At 35.9% G+C, this 18,654-nt stretch overlaps 1 protein-coding gene across 3 annotated transcripts; it reads left to right on the forward strand.

Moving 5' to 3' along the window:
* The first annotated feature begins 10,382 nt into the window (after positions 1-10,382).
* Positions 10,383-17,758, forward strand: LOC113301354 (ubiquitin carboxyl-terminal hydrolase 18-like). 3 transcript variants are annotated; one of them, XM_026550117.1, is made up of 12 exons: positions 10,383-10,877; positions 11,600-11,759; positions 11,860-11,948; positions 12,044-12,129; positions 12,222-12,384; positions 12,486-12,609; positions 13,594-13,751; positions 14,458-14,542; positions 14,854-15,066; positions 15,165-15,226; positions 15,660-16,489; positions 16,571-17,758. In XM_026550117.1, the coding sequence occupies exons 1-12, from the start codon at positions 10,597-10,599 to the stop codon at positions 17,188-17,190; spliced, it is 2,871 nt and encodes a 956-aa protein (XP_026405902.1). In that variant the 5' UTR covers positions 10,383-10,596; the 3' UTR covers positions 17,191-17,758. The 3 variants fall into 3 exon arrangements, with proteins under 3 accessions (XP_026405902.1, XP_026405903.1, XP_026405900.1); XM_026550118.1 differs by having other exon boundaries at positions 16,560-16,659; XM_026550115.1 differs by having other exon boundaries at positions 15,660-17,758.
* Positions 17,759-18,654: the final 896 nt, after the last annotated feature.

Consider the following 18,654-nt stretch of genomic DNA (forward strand, 5'->3'; position numbering starts at 1 on the left):
TATTAGAGCCAAAATTCTAGGTTCTCATGTATAATAGTACCTTAACAATTCGCTTCCGCAATCCTAATTTTCTTTTATTTAGTAAGTTGTGTTTTTAACCATGGGAGACAAAGTTACTATGGAAGATCTTCAAAAGCTTAGGAAAGAATTAACAACAAGTTTAGCAACAGTAATAACGACAAATATTCAGGACGCAACGCAACGGAACAATATGATATGATGATAACCTTACCAAGTTTTTCAATAAATATCTTAAAATTTATGATGAGTCAATGTTAGGAAAACTTGTGGGTTTCCTATTTTAAGATTGTTTCTACATTGAGGTGGATTTCCTAATCTAGGTTTAATAGAGTTTACGAAAGAGTTTAATTTACTAATAGGAGATTAATACTTGGTGGCCAAGTTTGTGTTCTCTATATATATGACTAGAATTGTAGGTTTGTAGATATCCAGTCTAGAAGAGTGGTAAATCTTTGTGCTTAGGATTATGGTCTCTTTGTTGGGAGGGTCGAGTGCTACCGTGAAGGTTAATATCGGTGTAAGAGAAAAACTTGTAGAGAGAGGATTTTGGTGTTCTAGTGTGTTTAAGGTTTAAATATTTTCCCTAAACCAAGTTTTTAGTGTTTCCATGTTTCTCCTCTGTTACTAGCAGCTATGAAGAAGGTATAAAAGAGAAGACATGAGGCTGGTTTGAGGAATAGTTATAAAATTGGTTTATATGGTTTCTTCGATGGTGTTCTCGGGTATGTCTTGTTAACTCTTTGGGTTGCGGAAAGAGCATGTAATGGTCTTTGATTAATGGAAATCTTTCTGGTGGTGTTGGTCGTGGATGTAGCCTATAAAGGTGAACCACATATATCTTGTGTTGTGGTTGTGTTCTTATTTATCTTGTGTCTACTTCTTATTATTTCTTAATATTTGGTTCAAATCACCAATTTTCCTATGTGATCCTTGAAAACGCAGGGGTATAACAACCACACCCAACTAATTCATTCGGAAATATATATGGACTAAACTCCAATATAATTCCGAGAGCAACGACATAGAAGTGAGACTCAATCAAGAAAGATATCAAAGAGATTTATCTCGTTCTCAATACAATCAGTAAATTAACTAGATATAAATATGTGAGACTGATTGATATGAGAATAACTCGGATGGTACCAAAGACCAATGTCCGATTGTCAATCAAGTTCTATCAACAAACATGGTCAGATTTATCAACTATGATTGAACTACGCACAACCTGTGATATTTCAATTAATAATGTGGAAAAGAAATAACATAGACACCATAAATTTTGTTAACGAGGAAAACGCAAATGCAGAAAAATCCCGGGACCTAGTCCAGATTTGAACACCACACGGTATTAAGCCGCTACAGACTCTAACCTACTACAAATTAACTTCAGACTGGAATATAGTTGAGCCTTAACCAAGTCTCACACCGATTAAGGTATAATCGCGTTCTTTACGCCTCTTGAATCCCAGCAGGACTTTGCGCACGTGATTCCCTTAGCTGATCTCACCCACAACTAAGAGTTGGTACGATCCACAGTCGAAGACTTATAAATAAATATGTCTCCCACAGATAAGTTTATTCTGGTTGTTATTACGTCATAAGATAAATCAAGGTGAATAGAAAACTCAACTAATAATCCGGTATTACACATCCGAAGAGCAGCCTAGAAATATTAGTCACCTCACAATAACCTAACTGATTAACAGAAGAAGTTATTGCAGAACCACAAGAGTCTGCGATGAAGAACTGTTATAATTACTTTTTATATCTTACCTATCGGAGATAAATCTCGAGAAAATCTTAGAGAAGATTAAACTCAATATGATATAAAAAGTAAGATCAGAATATGCAACTACTGAGAAAATAGTTAGATATGGCTTCACGATTCCAAATGAAGTCTTCAAGTCGTTAACCTAATAATGGTTTTGGAAAACCCTAGGTTAATGGAGAATCAACTCTACTTTACAACTAGGACACTCGAGAGTGTCGAGATTAGGTTTCCTAGATGCTAGAGTTCTCCCTTATATAATCTTTCAAATCAGGGTTGCTTACAATCAAAGCTAAGATAGCTTATTAACAAAGAAATTGATATTCACCGTTAGATGAACTCCTGATTTAAGATTCAAGCTAAGTCTGCTTAGAAATAAGCAATAAGTCTCCACCGTTAGATGGTATTAGCTTGATACACACAAATGAAATATACCTATATTTAGATATGGATGAACCCTACCTAAACGTGTTTAACCGTTGGCTCAATAACAGTCAACCGAAGTTAGCCATATGAACACTTATAGTTTATCCATATTCATCTAACACTTTTAGATCAAATATGATGATCAAATGAATCTAAATGTGCTATAAGAGAGTTGTTCAAATGTTCATCATCTCATAGAAATATATATGAACCATTTAAAACATATTCGGTTTGGTTTCTAATTGTACAAAGTACTTATACAAGAACCAATTCATGAACATAATGCCACGGTTTGCAAAACAAGTTCGCATACCTTATTTCATTAAAGTTCCAGGGACTTTAGTTCGAAAACTAAGTTCGCAAACGAATCTGAGTTCATGAGTATGAAAAGTCATACTTACTGATTTTAGAACCTAACCACTGTGTTCGCAAATAGAGTACGCGAACCACAGTTCCGGACCTGACCAAGTCTAGTCGTCCGCAAACGTTGTTCGTAAACTATAGTTAAGGACCTTTAATAGTTAAACCCATTCACAAACATTGTTCGAAAACAAGAGTTCCGAACCTGAACCAGAACTTCACAGTTTGCATACAAGATACGCATACTGTGTTATATTCATAGCTATACGACTTAGTCTCTTTAGAAGATAAAATAGAATAAACTTCGGAGTGATATATAAGTTTTAGTCTCCATATATCTTTTGTTGATGAAGTTCCTTCAAGATCTTCAGTAGATCTTCTTATTCAATTGGTAAATGCCATGAAGTCTAATGCTCAACTATACACTTCTATCCTAATCCGAGACATAGCTATAAGTATACTAGAAATCAAGTATATAGTTTTGATGAACTAAACTTGACAAACAAGCTTGAGATAGCAACGCTTGCGAGTTCGACCGAGCAGTGCTCTAACAATCTCCCTCTTTGTCAATTTTAGTGACAAAACTATCAATTAATACATATGGATTACAAAATAAATAAACTTTGTAGCTTCTGATCCATCATGCTTGATTTCCTTGGCTCTTCAACTTCCTTGAATTCTTCGTTACTTCAAGTTCTCCATCTATTCTGAATGTGTTCAACTCAACATCATTGTTGTTGAAGATTTGTAGCAATAACAATATGAAACAAAAGTCTCAATCATTGTTATTCAGTGTCATAGTATTATTATATAGAATCAAAGTCCAATTGCATCACAACTTTGAAATAATAGTACGGTGGTATGTATCACTCCCCCTTAGTCAATACTTCCATCTTAGATTGAAATCCACTCCCCCTTACATAATGATACGTAAACCATATGTATGTAGTGTGAACTACTAAATAATTCTCCCCCTTTTTGTTAATATAAATTGGCAAAGGTACGAAAACTATGGGATCATAATGAATTCACAGAAGATAATTCATGACTAAAAAGAAAACATATCCAACTTTGTTTCGATGATTTCACATAGTCGAAACTTGGTGTATTCATCAAGGAGTTTATTAAGATACAAGTTAACCCCTTCAAATTCCACAACCACTCTCCCCACGAAGATATGGTAATTAAGCAAAAGTTCATTCAAGAACTCTCCCCCATTTGATGTCATTCCCAATACAACAACATGAGCGACCTTACTTTTACGAGAAAAGAAGGATTTCTTTGGACGCGATTTGTTAATGTCCAAAATGTCATCGAGTAAACTAATAAAAAGAGAACCTTTATGATTAATTTAACCGAAAACGTTCAACATAAGAAAACTTGCGGAATAAATACAATACTTTTACATAAAAGTGGATCAGGGTAACATCAATACTGCGGAGTTTTCTCACAAAGTTCATTCTATCTTTATCAATATTTGCATAAAGACATAATAGACTTAACTTTTGAGCATATATGAGCTACAAATACTGTTCACGAATATAAACACATATATATCTTATAAGACATTTTCAATATATAAAACCAGTAAGATTAAATACTGCAAAATCATCTTCCAAATAACTTAGAATTTAAATAAATAAATCTAAAAACATTGAAAGATGAAAAACGTTGGAAATAGCTATGTGTAATCACAATATTTATTATACCAAACCCTATTTATCCTTCTTAAACATAAGAATAAACTCTCATAAGAATTTTCCTTGATATTAAGATGAAATGAAACTAAGAAGGCTTGATTTCGGGAATTTTGTAGCGATCACACATAATTTTTCTTGCACACGTTTTACCTTGGAATTGACCTTACAAACACCCTTGTGAATTTGTTGAAGAATACCCAAGGTGGTAGATCACAAGAACCCTCAAGAGTATCACATCCTTGTCCTTTGTAGAAATTCATCTTCATACATTTGATAATACTTGGACGAACCGGTTTGGGAGTTCCAATAGAGTTGCCAATGGGAGCAATGGAATGTTCACGACATATTTTCCCAATTAATCATGGAAAGCTAACTTCTTGTTGGATGATGTCATTGAGACCATTTGAAGAATAATAAATCCACAAATATCAAGACCTTGAGTACCCATTTCAAGGAAATAGACCAACTCCGCAAATTAACGACTCCACCTAGAGTTCTCGATCGTGTGGGGACAAAGATTAGAAATGCCAAGTTTACCGAAGATCCTCAAGGCAATACTAAGATCTTGGGTAGGAAATTTCCCTTCTATATAATGAAAATTCTTGCGACAAAGACCATTCACAAGATGGATTTTCTCCCTTTGGTCTGGGAAGATAAAAATTACCCAAGGGAATTTTAGTAATCTTCGAAATCAACTCTCTATCAACAAGAATATTTTCCCTATTTATCATAGTCTTGAATGCCAATTTATAACATCATGGATGTTAGCATAAAAGATCCTTGCAAGAGTGTCAAATCCTTCGCCAAGACCATTGAAGATGTTACCAAGATTATACTTCTCAAAACAAGCTAAATCTTCTTTATGACCACTTTCCTTTACCAATTTGTTTTCTAGTATGAATTATAAAAAAGCGTACAACAACTGAAAAGCGAGGGTATAACAACCACACCGAATAGTTCGTTCGGAAATCTGTATGGACTAACTCCAATATTATTCTAAGATCACCAGCTTATAAAGCGATCTCAAACAAGAAAGATATCAAAGAGTTATATCTATTTTTATCAAATCAAACAGCAAATCAAACAAATAGAAATCTATGAACCTGATTGATGTGAGAAATACTTGGACGGTACCAAATACCAATGCCCAAGTGCCAATCAATTTATATCCAACAAACAAAGGTCGGATTTACCAATTGATTGAACTACGCACAACCTGTGATATTTCAATTATATAAACAAATATAATGCGGAAAAGAAATAACACAGACACCAGAAATTTTGTTAACGAGGAAACCTCAAATGCAAAAAAACCCTGGGACCTAGTCCAGATTTAAACACCACACTGTATTAAGCCGCTACAGACACTAGCCTACTACAAGTTAACTTCGGACTGGAATGTAGTTGAGCCCTAACCAAGTCTCACACCGATTAAGGCACAATCGTGTTCCTTACACCTCTGAATCCCAGCAAGACTCTACACACTTGATTTCCTTAGCTGATTTCACCCACAACTAAGAGTCGCTATGAACCAAAGTCGAAGACTTATAAACAAATCTGTCTCCCACAGATAAGTCTATTCTGATAGATAAATCTGTCTCCCACAGAAGTACCTACGAAGTTTTTGTTCAGTCTTTTGATAAATCAAGGTGAACATGAGCCAATTGATAATTCGTTCTTATACTCCTGATGAGCATCCTAGAAATATCAATCACCTCACAATAACTTAACTATATGGTAGTAGAAGAAGTTATTGCGGAATCACAAAAAATGTGACGAAGAGCTTTGTCTTTTTATATCTTACCTATCGGAGATAAATCTCGAGAAAATCTTAAAGAATATAGTACTCAATACGATAGAACAAGCAAGATCAGTACACGCAACTATAGAGAAAATAGTTGGGTCTGGCTTCACGAATCCCAAATGAAGTCTGCAAGTCGTTAACCTATAATGGTTTTGGAAAAACCTAGGTTAAAGGAAAATCTACTCTAGTCGCAACTAGGACACAGGAAAGTGTCGGCATTAGGTTTTCCAGTTGCTAGAGTTCTCCCTTATATAGTCTTTCAAATCAGGGTTTGCTTTCAATCAAAGCTATGTTAGCTTAGTAACAAAGCGTTCAATATTCACCGTTATATGAAAACCTGATTTAAGATTCAAGCTAAGTTTTCTTAAAACCAAAGCAATATCTCTCCACCATTAGATGGTCTTAGCTTGTTACACACAAATGAAACATACTTTCATTTAGATATGGGTAACCGCACCTAAACGTGTATATTGAGTTGGCTCAACAATAGTTAACCGAAGTTAGCCATATGAACACTTTTGTCTTAACTACATTCATCTAACACTTCAAGATCAAATATGATGATCAATCAACCATGAAAGATAATAAAATGAATCTAATTATGTTACTAATAGAGTTGGTCAATTGTTCACTATCTCATAGAAATATATATGAACCAATTGAAACAAAATAGGATTGATTCGTAATTGTACAAAATATTTATACCGAAATCAATTCATGAACATTAAGCCATGATTTCCAAATATTGCATTCCTTAATTTATTAATGTATTTGTTCATGAGTACGAAAACATAGTTAACCGATTTTAGAACTTAACCAACTAAGTTTGCAAACTGGTACGCAAACTATAGTATCCGGACTTGGTCTTGTCCAGCCGTTTGCAAACGGGTATGCAAACAGCAGTCTCGGACCTAACTCAGGTAGAATCGTTCGCATACTGGTATGCAAACTTGGTTCTCGGACTTTAACCGTTAAAATCGTTCGCATACTGGTATGCAAACAAGCTTTCTGGACCTGAATCATACCAAAACAGTTTGCATACGGGTATGCATACTGCGTTGTATCCAGACAAAAGTTAATTGTTCTAAACTCCCATTTCAATCATTGAAACATCCTTAAAAGACGACAATGGCTATCTCACACATACCATTAGCTTATAAGTAATTTTCAAGTGATCGAATGATCATTACGAAACTTTCGAGTCGACATCAAATGATTGTCTCACACAAATCATGTAAGATGTTTCAAGGCAATTGTCACATGATCATCTTTTGATTTATTATTTAGTTTCCCACAAATAAATTGTTTCCAACTAAACTCGTCAAGAATAATGATGAACGTAGCCAGATCAAAAAATTTCCAACAAATATTTCGAGAAATAGATAAGCGAGATAAACTCGGCTCGAAATATCAAATGTGTATCATATAAAAGTCTATACAGCTATACGACTTAGTCTCATTAGGAGATAGAATAGAATAGAATAGACTTCCGAGTGATATATAAGTTTTAGTCTCCACATACCTTTTGTTGATGAAGTTCCCCCAAGCTCTCCTCAGTAGATCTTCGTCTTCAATCGATAAACGTCGTGAAGTCTAAAGCTCAACTACACATTATATCCTAATCCGAGACATAACTATAAGTAGACTAGAAATCAAGACTTATAGTTTTGATCACCTAAACTTGGAAAACAAGCTTGAGATAGCAACGCTTGCGAGTTCGACCGAGCAATGCTCTAATAATCTCCCCCTTTGTCAATTTTAGTGACAAAACTATCAATACATATGGATTACAAAACAGATAAAATTTGTAGCTTCTCATCCAACATGCTTGATTTCCTTGGTTCTTCAACATTCTTTGAATTCTCCGTCACTTCAAGTACTCCAACGATTCTGAAAGTGTTTAACTCAACATTCTTTGAATATCCGTAGCCATAACAATAAGAAAACAATTGTTCTCAATTATTGTCATACAGTGTCATAGTATTATTACACAACATCAAAGTTCAATTGTATCACAACTTTAACAATAATACTATGGTGATATGTATCACTTCCCCTTAGTCAATACTTCATCACACACTGAAAACCACCCCCCCTTACATAATGATCTGTAAACCATATGTATGTAATGTGAACTACCAAATAATTCTCCCCTTTTTTGTCAATATAAATTGGCAAAGGTACGAAAACTACGGGATCATAATGATTTCACATAGTAGAAAGTTAGTGTATTCATAAAGGAGTTTATAAAGATACAACATAACTCTTAGAATATTCCACAACCGCACTCCCCACAAAGATTTGACAATTAAGCACAAGTTCAACTAAGAACTCTCCCCCATAAAATGTCATTTCCGAAAGAACAACAAGAACGACCTTACTTTTACGAGAAAAGAAGTAGGGCTGCACATGGGCTGGTACTGTACGGGTTTTCCCAAACCCTGGTACATGTACCTCCTAATGGCCGGTTCCATGTTCTGGGTACCTGTACCTGTCCCAGTAATGTACCTGTACCGATGATACCCGTCCGGTTCTAGACCGGTATTTACCTGGAATATCAAAACTACCATTCATCCGAGTTCAAGAACATAACCAACAACAACCTCATCTCAAATTCATTACCAACCCATGAACATCAACATCCGCATCATCTTCAATTTCATGTGAAACAACCACTTCAGCCTAAATCATCTTCAAAATCCATATTAACAACAAACAATCCCTTCTTTGCATTCACTAACCCTTGTAACTACAAATGTGACTCCAACCCATCCCAAAATTAATCAATAATTCAATTGCTTCAAAATATTCACCATGTTCTTCTTCTATATCATCTGCAACAAACCCTTCATGCCTTTCTTCATCTCAGGAACCCTAAATCACTCTCAGACCACAAGCGAATAACCCTAGCTTCTCGTTTATCTCTCGATTGATAGAACAACACAATCTTTTTTTTTTCTATTTTCTTGTTCATCTCAAAATCCCTCTTAATCTCTTCACCAATTCAGACTTCTTAATGAAAAATCATATTCATATACCAAAAACAAGATTGAATCAAAATCTAATATAAACTCAATAAAAGATATAACATAGTAGAATCAGAAAACATACACTTTCTGATTAATAAATTATCACCATGAAATCAATAGAATTAAAAAAACTCAAATTAAAAAAATCTAGGGTTTCATTTTAGTAAATTTTCATGAATAAAATCAAAATTGGAGAAGAAAAGCAACATAAAATGATACGTCATACTGATGAAGAAGAAGAAGTAGAAGAAGGGTTTGAATGCTCGTGTGTGATGGAGGTGGTGGTTCTGCTGTAACTCTATAAGAAGAACAAGAAAAGAGATGGATGCGAGTGTAACTCTGTAGAAGAAGAAGAAAAAGAGAAAGAGGTGAGCGACTAATTAGTTTAGGGCTTAGATTAGTTGAAGCTATATGAAAAGAAATGGAGGGCTAGGATTAAAAGGAATCTATAAAATCAAGGGATAAGATTAACCGGGATTCTGGATACCGGTACTAACTGGAATAGGTTTAGAACCGTTCCCTGTACCCACTCCTCTACCGTTTCTCTTTTATATTCTAATTCATTATACCACATACACCGGTTCCAAGCTGATTCACCGATTCCAGAACAGGTTTACCGGTTCCAAGCCGATTCACCGGTTCCGTTCCGGTTCTTGTGTACTTTTAAGTGTAGCTAAGGATATCGCTGCACTGAAGCTACATGAAAGACCCTGGTGACTGGATTTCCCTACAAATGTGGGATAGCCAAGGGAAATGTCTCACCGTGCTTGGCCTAAGGCTAAGTCCTATGGGCTAGATTGGCCAAAAACTGTTGCAAATCAAAAAATAAGTGCGGGGAAAAAGTTAACACTTGTACCTGCTACTTCTCTCTCCTAGCATTTGCTCGCAATTCAACTAGCAGCTAGTTTCAAAAGATGAACCGTTCAGCACTCAAAAAGTAACCAAAACGCTGAACCATTTAGCGTTGAGAGAAAACTTTCTAATCTAACGGCTGAGATTTAAAGCGCTCAACGCTGAATCGTTCGGCGCTAGATGGTTGTCCCGCTGACGTGGTCTTCTAATCTAGCTGCAAGATTAGCCATCCTATAAGACTTAGAAGGTTGCCCTAACTGACGTGGATGGCCAATCAAGCAGCTAGATATCTAGCCCATATGGCTTAGCCTAATGACCGGCCTCAACGGATGCAAAAACTGGTTGCATTTTTAGTTTATCGATAGGGGCACACCTAGACACTCGTTAAAGAAAAAAAAAGGAAAAACAAATATAAGCGGAGAAACAGAGGAACAAAATAATACCGAAACTCAAAACAAAACACAATTTCTTGCTAGAGAGAGGAAATATATTTATAGTAACTTGTGATGTTTTAGAGAGAAGATTTTTTTTGGATGAGTTTCTAAATTAATGTATTGTTGAGTCTGTAAAATTCATTCTTCTTTCCATGAAAAACCCTAGAAATTTGCATAATAATTTAAGGAGAAAGTGGTGTAGATGCACATCTCTGGTTATATACCTGTCGATCTATATTCTTTTATTCAATTTCTATTTACAATTCTCATTATTCTCCTTGGATTACTTCACTTAGTAAAAAATACAGCCAAAAAATATTTCTTCGTCGACGCTACTTTCGACGAAGAAGTTGTAGAAGAAGAAGATAAACAACATAATCATACTCAAGATACCATTATGATTACTGCTGAAAAATTCTCCTGTGCTTCTTGTGGAACTCATGCAACCAAGTCGTGTAATGGTTGTAAAGCTGTGAGATATTGGTGAGTCAGTCTTTTAAATTTGTTGACCTTTTGATTTTCAATCGTTGTCTTTGTTTCAGAATTTTGGGTTTTTGGGCGCCTTACTTGTTTCTAAATTTTGGGTTTTGTGGAATTATAGAACTTAACCAAAAAAGATGTAACCTTTAATAGTTAATTCTCATGTTGATCGTCAACCTTAATCAAGAGCCACTTTGATTTTGGAAGCATTCATATATTTATGTTTTTTTATGGGTAAAATAGGACAAGAAACACATGAGTCTTAGGAAAAGAAATCCGTTATGATACTAGTAACACTGATATCTTGCTGAACTTGAAGACTTATATTCTAACTTTCAAGGTGATGTGATTCCTGAAGTCTGTTCTTTGGGATAAATGGTAAATGCATGTCACTAGTGATGCAAAAAAATGGTATGTTAAGCTGGGGGTTACAAATCATACAAATAGTCAATAACGGATGTTCCTACAATTGCTGAGCAAGTTAGTGATCATCTATGAGAAAGTGCTCCAATTTACTTGGACATGCATTTGATTTCTGAGTGATAGAATAGTAAGTTTAGGTCAACACACTTGGTACTCTTAATTATGGATTTGAATGTTTTGTTTTTTGTGTTTCTGTTCTCCTGTCATCTTTATTATTATTATTATTTTGGTGACGTCTTGCCTAACTATCACTTGTAGTTTAAATTTATTAATCAAAGATGTGTTTTCTTATAATTTCATAGCTCACCAATTTGCCAAAGAAAGCATTGGGGAAGTGGTCACAAGTACAAGTGTAATGATTTCAAGCAAAGGAATCTAAATTGGACATCAATCTTCAGCCAAAAAGGAAAGGCTTTTGGTTCTGGGGATACATCTAGCGCTGTTCTTCAAAGAACTAAAAAAGTAAGTATGGCTTGCTGGTTCTTGCCAACTATCATGGAAGGTTGTCTCCTGCTATAATCAGTTCCTTACTTAGTCGGCTGTTTTGATCTTATCTTTGTAGGTTCTTTTCCCTTATGAAGAGTTTGTAAAGCTTTTCAACTCGGACAAGCAAGGATCCCCTCCTTGTGGACTTCTCAATTGCGGAAACAGGTATATGTGGTACCCTCTTATAAAATATATTTACCCTGTCTGTAACATACTTTGCTGGAAAAGGATTAATGGTTTTGTTTTTCCCTTCTTTGCAGTTGCTTTGCTAATGTGGTTCTACAATGTCTATCTTGCACACGGCCACTTGTTGCATACTTGTTAGAGAAAGGGCATCGCGAACAGTGTATGAACAGATCACATATGTTTTTCAGTTTCTTTTTCATAGGATGTATTGAATTTATATTATCTTTGACATTTGGTTCTTTTGTTTTTCAGGCAGACGGAATGACTGGTGCTTCATGTGTGAGCTTCAAGTCCATGTTGAAAGAGCACTAGAAAGTTCATATCCCTTTTCTCCAATAAATATTCTTTCTCGGTTACCAAATATTGGAGGCAATCTTGGCTATGGAAAACAGGAGGATGCACATGAGTTCATGAGGTTTAGATTTTGTGCTTTTTGTTTTTGAACTGGAACTTGCTTTTGGGATTTTTTTCATGAATCCTTAGGATAGTTAACTTAATATCAATTGCTTATTGTAGGTTTGCAATTGATACAATGCAGTCCGTATGTCTTGATGAATTTGGTGGGGAGAAAGCCCTCCATCCTAGCTCTTTAGAGACAACCCTTATTCAGCACATTTTTGGTGGTCAGCTCCAATCACAGGTCATACTTCATATTTTCTGTTAACAAAGGCAACTTTTCCTTGTTAGTTAATTACGTTCGGAAAATGATATTGTAGCATTCAGACTCACACCTGATGGCTATTAGGGTTTTGATTGATGATATTGTAGCATCTACGTCATGGTTGACGACATCATGATGGTAAGGCCACTTAAGAATCCACATGTGGAGCTTATATGTCTTCGTTTGCTCTTAATATACGAGTAGTAAGATGCAATAACTGTATTTAGCAACAACATGCATTCTGAGGGTTGATTGATTCCCACATGTTCATTTCACCTAGTAGCAAAAATTCATTGGACAGGTTATTTAAATGGTATCACCTTTGATCAGCCATGATAAATCATTGCCGTATATAGAGTCGACAACAACTGCGATGCCGTGAAAAAAAACTTGTAAAAAGGAAAATGTTCAGGCAGGATAGTCGAGGCAATCTAGGTATAGTTTGACGCAGTATTGAAATATCCTCAAAGCTGCGGAAGTTTAGGCTTGTTCTAGTTTGATGCTATAAGCACTTAGAAGATGGATTGTACAGGCGTATTTCATGATTAACATTGTGATACTAGCTTTCTCAGTTTATCTAATTAAAATCTAGCAACCTTAATGGAGTATTCTTAGAGACTCTTCTCATAAAAATAGTTTTATAAATGATAAACATGAAAGCTGCTGGTTAGAGGCTGCTTATGATATTTTTTAAGCATATCAACAATCAAACAGGGTTCTCTGACGTCCTACTGAGTTCTCTGTTTGTTGATTACTCAAAATCATCGTATGTGGCAAATATCTTAGCATCTGACTGTATGTGTTGCTTAATATGTAATTTCGTTTTATTTTATCATGTGCCTTTAAGAAACTCATCCACAAATTCTTTTTGGAGGACATCAATTTTTACAACTTTCCGTTCTTTCTCCGCAGTGTCATCTTTCTTGGCTTTCTGTATTCTCTCACCATTTCCTTTTATTTCAGGTTACATGTGCTGAATGCAATAAGATCTCAAACCGGAACGAAAATATGATGGATTTAACTGTTGAAATTCAAGGGGAAGCATCATCATTGGAGGATTGCCTGGATCAGTTCACTGTCAAAGAGCGGCTTGATGGGGAGAATTTGTATAAATGTGATGGGTGAGAGTTCTTTTACCCTGCCTTGTTCTTGACCACCTATTCTTGCTTCTATGACCACAGTATTTCCAAACAGTTTATTTGATGCACGTATAACTGTTTTTGATTTTTATTTCACTGGCTGTTGCTTTTAGCACGTGCTACTCTTTATAAGGCACACAAGCACCTAATCATTTTAGAGGTTGTATGGTATAAATGAATACTTCTATTTTACCAGTCCTCTCTGATCTACATGTACAATACTCCTAACCTGTACAGACTACAGATTTAGCTATCAGCTAACGGAATACATACCTTCATAGAAGGAATCTGGTCGATTCTGCCATTGTTGAAGAAGATAATTTCTTAACCTAAAACTTATAGATCACCACTCAGTTAAAGCACGAGGACTGTTGTACTATTTCCGTCAGAACAATGTACAGTAAAATTTGACTTTTCATATTAGTTGGTATCCGCTGCTGCAAAATTTTTAGAACAAAATACTTCATGCTAGTTGATTATCCCTCTTAGGTTTCACTGTTCCCAATAACATCTTCTATAAAATTCTGTTCAATTATGGTTTCGTGAGATAACTTCATCCTGATATAAGAATTATATTATTTGTGCATTACGCGTGAAGCACACAATTTCTTCTGGTTCAGAAGTCATGTTATAGGCCTCCATATCATCTCATCACTTCTGATTGATTAATGGTTACCACTTTCTACAGGTGTGAGGACTATGTGAAGGCCTGGAAGCGTCTCAGCATCTGTCAAGCTCCGAATATCCTCACCATTGCCCTTAAAAGATTTCAGGTCTTAACTACACTAGTATTCCTTCTCTATACTTCCGCAGAAGTCATATTAATTTTGTTAATGTTAGGCTAAGCATCGAAACTCTTCTAATGGTACTGCTACATACCAATACGAAAATCTTTCACAACTTGTATTATACTATGTAATTTAAATGCGCAGAGTTGCGCTTGCGCTTTGGTTAGATTATATGATATACACTTTGAGGTTATATAGAAGACTGTCAGGAATTGGTCTCATGTGTTTCTCATGAAATTAATCTGATAATCTTTTAGGCATGGTTTCTGAACGTTTCTTTCTAACTAACTTGTCAGAGTGGGAGATTTGGAAAACTGAACAAAAGAGTAACTTTCCCGGAGACGTTAGATCTGGACCCGTACATGAGCGAGGCAGGAAATGGGAATAATTTGTATCATCTGTATGCTGTTGTTGTGCATGTGGACATGCTGAACGCGTCATTTTTCGGCCACTACATTTGCTATACCAAAGATTTTGATGGAAATTGGTACAGGATAGATGATTGCAAGGTAGTATGCTATACCGAAATTTTCCCTCAAATTTCTTATTTATATCAGAAAACTTGCTGATACGATTTTCATGCACTTTTGGGTTATGTTGTCTACAGGTCCTTCGTGTTGAATTGGAAGAAGTACTATCCCAGGGAGCTTATATGCTCTTGTATAGCAGGTATTTAACACGCCTCTCTCTCCCTTTCTCTATCCAAATGCAACGAAGGTTTTACTGCAAAAATTAACAACAGCTGGACCCAAGTTATTTATACCAGCACTATTAATCTTCCACAGAAATCCTGTGGATTGGATGTTAATTGAATAGACTGAGTTCTCACTGTTGATTAGTCTAGTGACTCTTTGGACAACTTGTCTTTCTGCCATTGATTGAAGTTGGTTGGATGTCTTTTTCATGCATTTATCTGTGTGCTGTGGCAGAATTAGTTTTAGTAGTGATCCACTGATCCTTGTTTCTTGAGATATTTTCAAAATGCTTTTCAAGTTTACTAGTTTGTGTATGCAAGGTTTCTTGTTACCCTTTTCATGTCAATGACGAGAAATATCATGATGGAGAAAATGATAAGGCTCTTCTTTTCTTCTTTGTTGAACAGGAATGGGGCTCGATCAGATTGTGTTAAGCACTTAAAACCTTCGACGGAGGAGCAGCAAGCAGTTGATGTTGCGAAAGACGTACAGGGGTGCTCGGAGGAACCAGTTGGATCGTCCGCCATTGCTGAATCTATTGATTTTCTCGAGACTTCTACAAGCAAATCATATGATATCATATGCAAACCTGAAGAGGACTTGAAACTTCCAATGGAGGAGGATCAGCAAAGAGTTTATGTTACAAAAGAACTGCAGGAGTGCTCAGACAAACCACTTGAATTCTGCAGCATTGGTGAATCTATTCCGTTTGAGACTTCTATGAGCCAGTCATGCAATACTAAGTGGCACCCCGGAGACGACTTGAAACCTTCAATAGAGGACGATCAGCAAGCAATTTATGCTGCGAAAGAAGTGCAGGAGTGCTTAGACAATACAGTGGAATCCTGCGGCACTACTGAGTCTATTGATCTGTTTGAGACATCTACGAGAAAATCATTTGATATTCTTCGCCAACCTGGAGCAGACTCTGCTTCTACAGTTGACCCTGCGAATGATATGAAGTTAGATGTTGATTGCGTTAAAGCTGATTTGAGAGACCCAAATAACAGTCAACAGGATATAAATTTTGCTAGTACCGAGTCAAATTACTGTCGGAGTTCTCAAACAGCTGAAACTTCATCTGCTTCTTCCAGTAATGTGTTTGTCCCAACTGAGCGATTTCAAGGAACTAATCCTGAAGCAGGGTGCAGTTTTAGGGAGGGAATCACAGCAATGAGTGGTTGCAGTATAGAAGAGGTCACTTCATCAAAATGTTCAGTTGGAGGCTCTTTGCCAGGTGAGGATGGTTTCCATCACATTAATGATGCATCTTATGCTGTTCCTATCACTGACTACATTTTCACTAGAGAAACCCTAGACGTGGATAATCCTGCTAGTTGTCCAAGATACCAAAACACCAATTTGGAGAATTCGGAAAAAAATCCATCCATCAGTGTTCCTGTTTCATCCAAGAGAATTGAAGTCAAAGTTTTAGAACCTGCTGGAGATAACAACCCTTGTGGAGTGAAGCGGAAGCCCTTGTTTGCTCGTGGTTTTCTTGACAAGAACAACAGGTGTAGGTCACAAAATGGAAAAGGGAAAACCAAGATGGGATCTAGCGAAGTTGGTCTCTCATGCAAGGTCAAGAGCTACTCCAATGGATTTGCTAAAACTCCTGGTATTCTTTATCAAAATGGTACTATTGAGTGTAGTAACCCAAATGATTCAAATTGTAATCCATTAAAATCCAGTTTTGTTGAGGAAAATCCCAAGAAGATGGTCCCAGGTATCGTGGCAAATGGAGATTGCAATGGTGAGAGTTATCACCTGACTGATTTTATGGACAATGAAGCTCCTCCAGTTTCGGCTATCTCTGATATGAATTCCTCATCTGAGTCTCAAAATATGGAGTGTGAAGTGTCGAGCAGTAAATCGGACATGCAGTGTGATTTTGGGGATAGAAATAGAACATCAGCAGTAGTAAGGAATATCTGTTGATTTTCGCTAGACCGTACTTTCTCTCACTCACTAACTTTTGCTTATGATGACGAAATGGTAAATATTGATCGAAGAAGACCAAAGACAAAGAACATTTGTTTGATGACTGTAGCGGCGCTCATCTTATTCTTGATTTTGGAAGGAAAAGGCATCCGGGGTGACAAAAATGCAGATACTCGCCTTGTTTTTTTTCCTGGTGATTTGGGTGCCTTATAAGTTACAACTACGAATATAATAATTGATTAAATTTCCCCCCTATTCCGAATGGTAGCCCTCTTTTCATGGTGCCCATCCGTTAGAAGATGGTGTTGGTTTATGGTGTGGAATCATTTGTAGAAAAAACCTCAAATGCCTTTCCTTCTGTGCCATGTTAGGTTTACCGCTGTCCATTCTTGAAGTCATAATAGACACAATTTGTAGTGTCTCGTAAACTTCTTGATGATTTTTGTTTCTGCCTAGACTCATTGTTGCTATTGTTTATCCACGCTAGAGTGGATGTGGGATCTTACAGCCATCTTTTAACATCTTAACCAAACTGAATCTACTCTATTTCATGATTCCCCGTATATATATTGTGTTTACAAAAAGCAGAGGAAAATTACTTTCCTCAGCAGCTTATAGATCAAGATTACTCTTTTAAGTTGATTGTTTGTACGGAGTAGTAAGAATTCCATAATTAGTCGGGCTTTGACTTTGTAGTTCTATCCTCTCGAGCCTCGCATGAAAATTGCTGTTCCCAAAATTAGATGTGAACCCAATGTGTCTTGTGTCATGAAAAGATTGAAGTAATGTCCATTGTTATTGTGTTTTGTTTTTTTTATGCCTGTATTTTTATTTTTATTTTTATTTTTTGTGTGGTGGAAATCACATTTCAATTTACTCAAACTAAAAGGATGATTACAGTAGATGATCGCTGCCACGGTTGGGAGGCCAACCAAATAAAAAAGGAAACACTGTTGTAATTGGATTGTAAAAGAAAATTTGTGCCTAAAGTGAAATTCTCGCTTTTCTTGAAACGGAGGGAGTACATCGTTTTGTTCGTTACAAAGGAAAATTAGTTGATGCATAAACCAAAATATGGTTACATAAAGTTTACGTATCCTTTGTGGTAGTTTGCATAATGGATATACATTTATTTTCGAAAATTGTGCCTAAAATGATAAATACCATCGAATTTTTCGTGAAAACTCTAAATTTGATATTGTTGTTTGTACTCATTGCGTAGAATTTTTTAAAACCTTTCCAGCGAGATAAAATTTGTAAAATTCCAAGGCACGGATTTTTAAATATGTTATATTAAAGTTTGGTTACCAATTATATCCCTAAAAAAATAGGATACATAAGGGCTTTTATATCTATTTTCCCTTCTTTGTTGGTTTATTTACGAAAATGTCTAATACCTTATTGTCCTTCCTCTTTGGTTTATTTACGAAAATGTCTATTTGCCCTTCCTTTTCAGTTTAT

Source organism: Papaver somniferum, chromosome 8 (genome assembly GCF_003573695.1).
Source record: "Papaver somniferum cultivar HN1 chromosome 8, ASM357369v1, whole genome shotgun sequence".
Taxonomy (NCBI): domain Eukaryota; kingdom Viridiplantae; phylum Streptophyta; class Magnoliopsida; order Ranunculales; family Papaveraceae; genus Papaver; species Papaver somniferum.

Excerpts from the sequence above, each read along its gene's own strand:
- LOC113301354 (XM_026550115.1), top strand. The coding sequence starts at position 10,597 with ATGCACATCTCTGGTTATATACCTGTCGATCTATATTCTTTTATTCAA. Across the intron at positions 10,878-11,599 it reads TGTAAAGCTGTGAGATATTG|CTCACCAATTTGCCAAAGAA; the intron begins GTGAGTCAGTCT and ends ATAATTTCATAG. Across the intron at positions 15,067-15,164 it reads ACAGGATAGATGATTGCAAG|GTCCTTCGTGTTGAATTGGA; the intron begins GTAGTATGCTAT and ends TGTTGTCTACAG.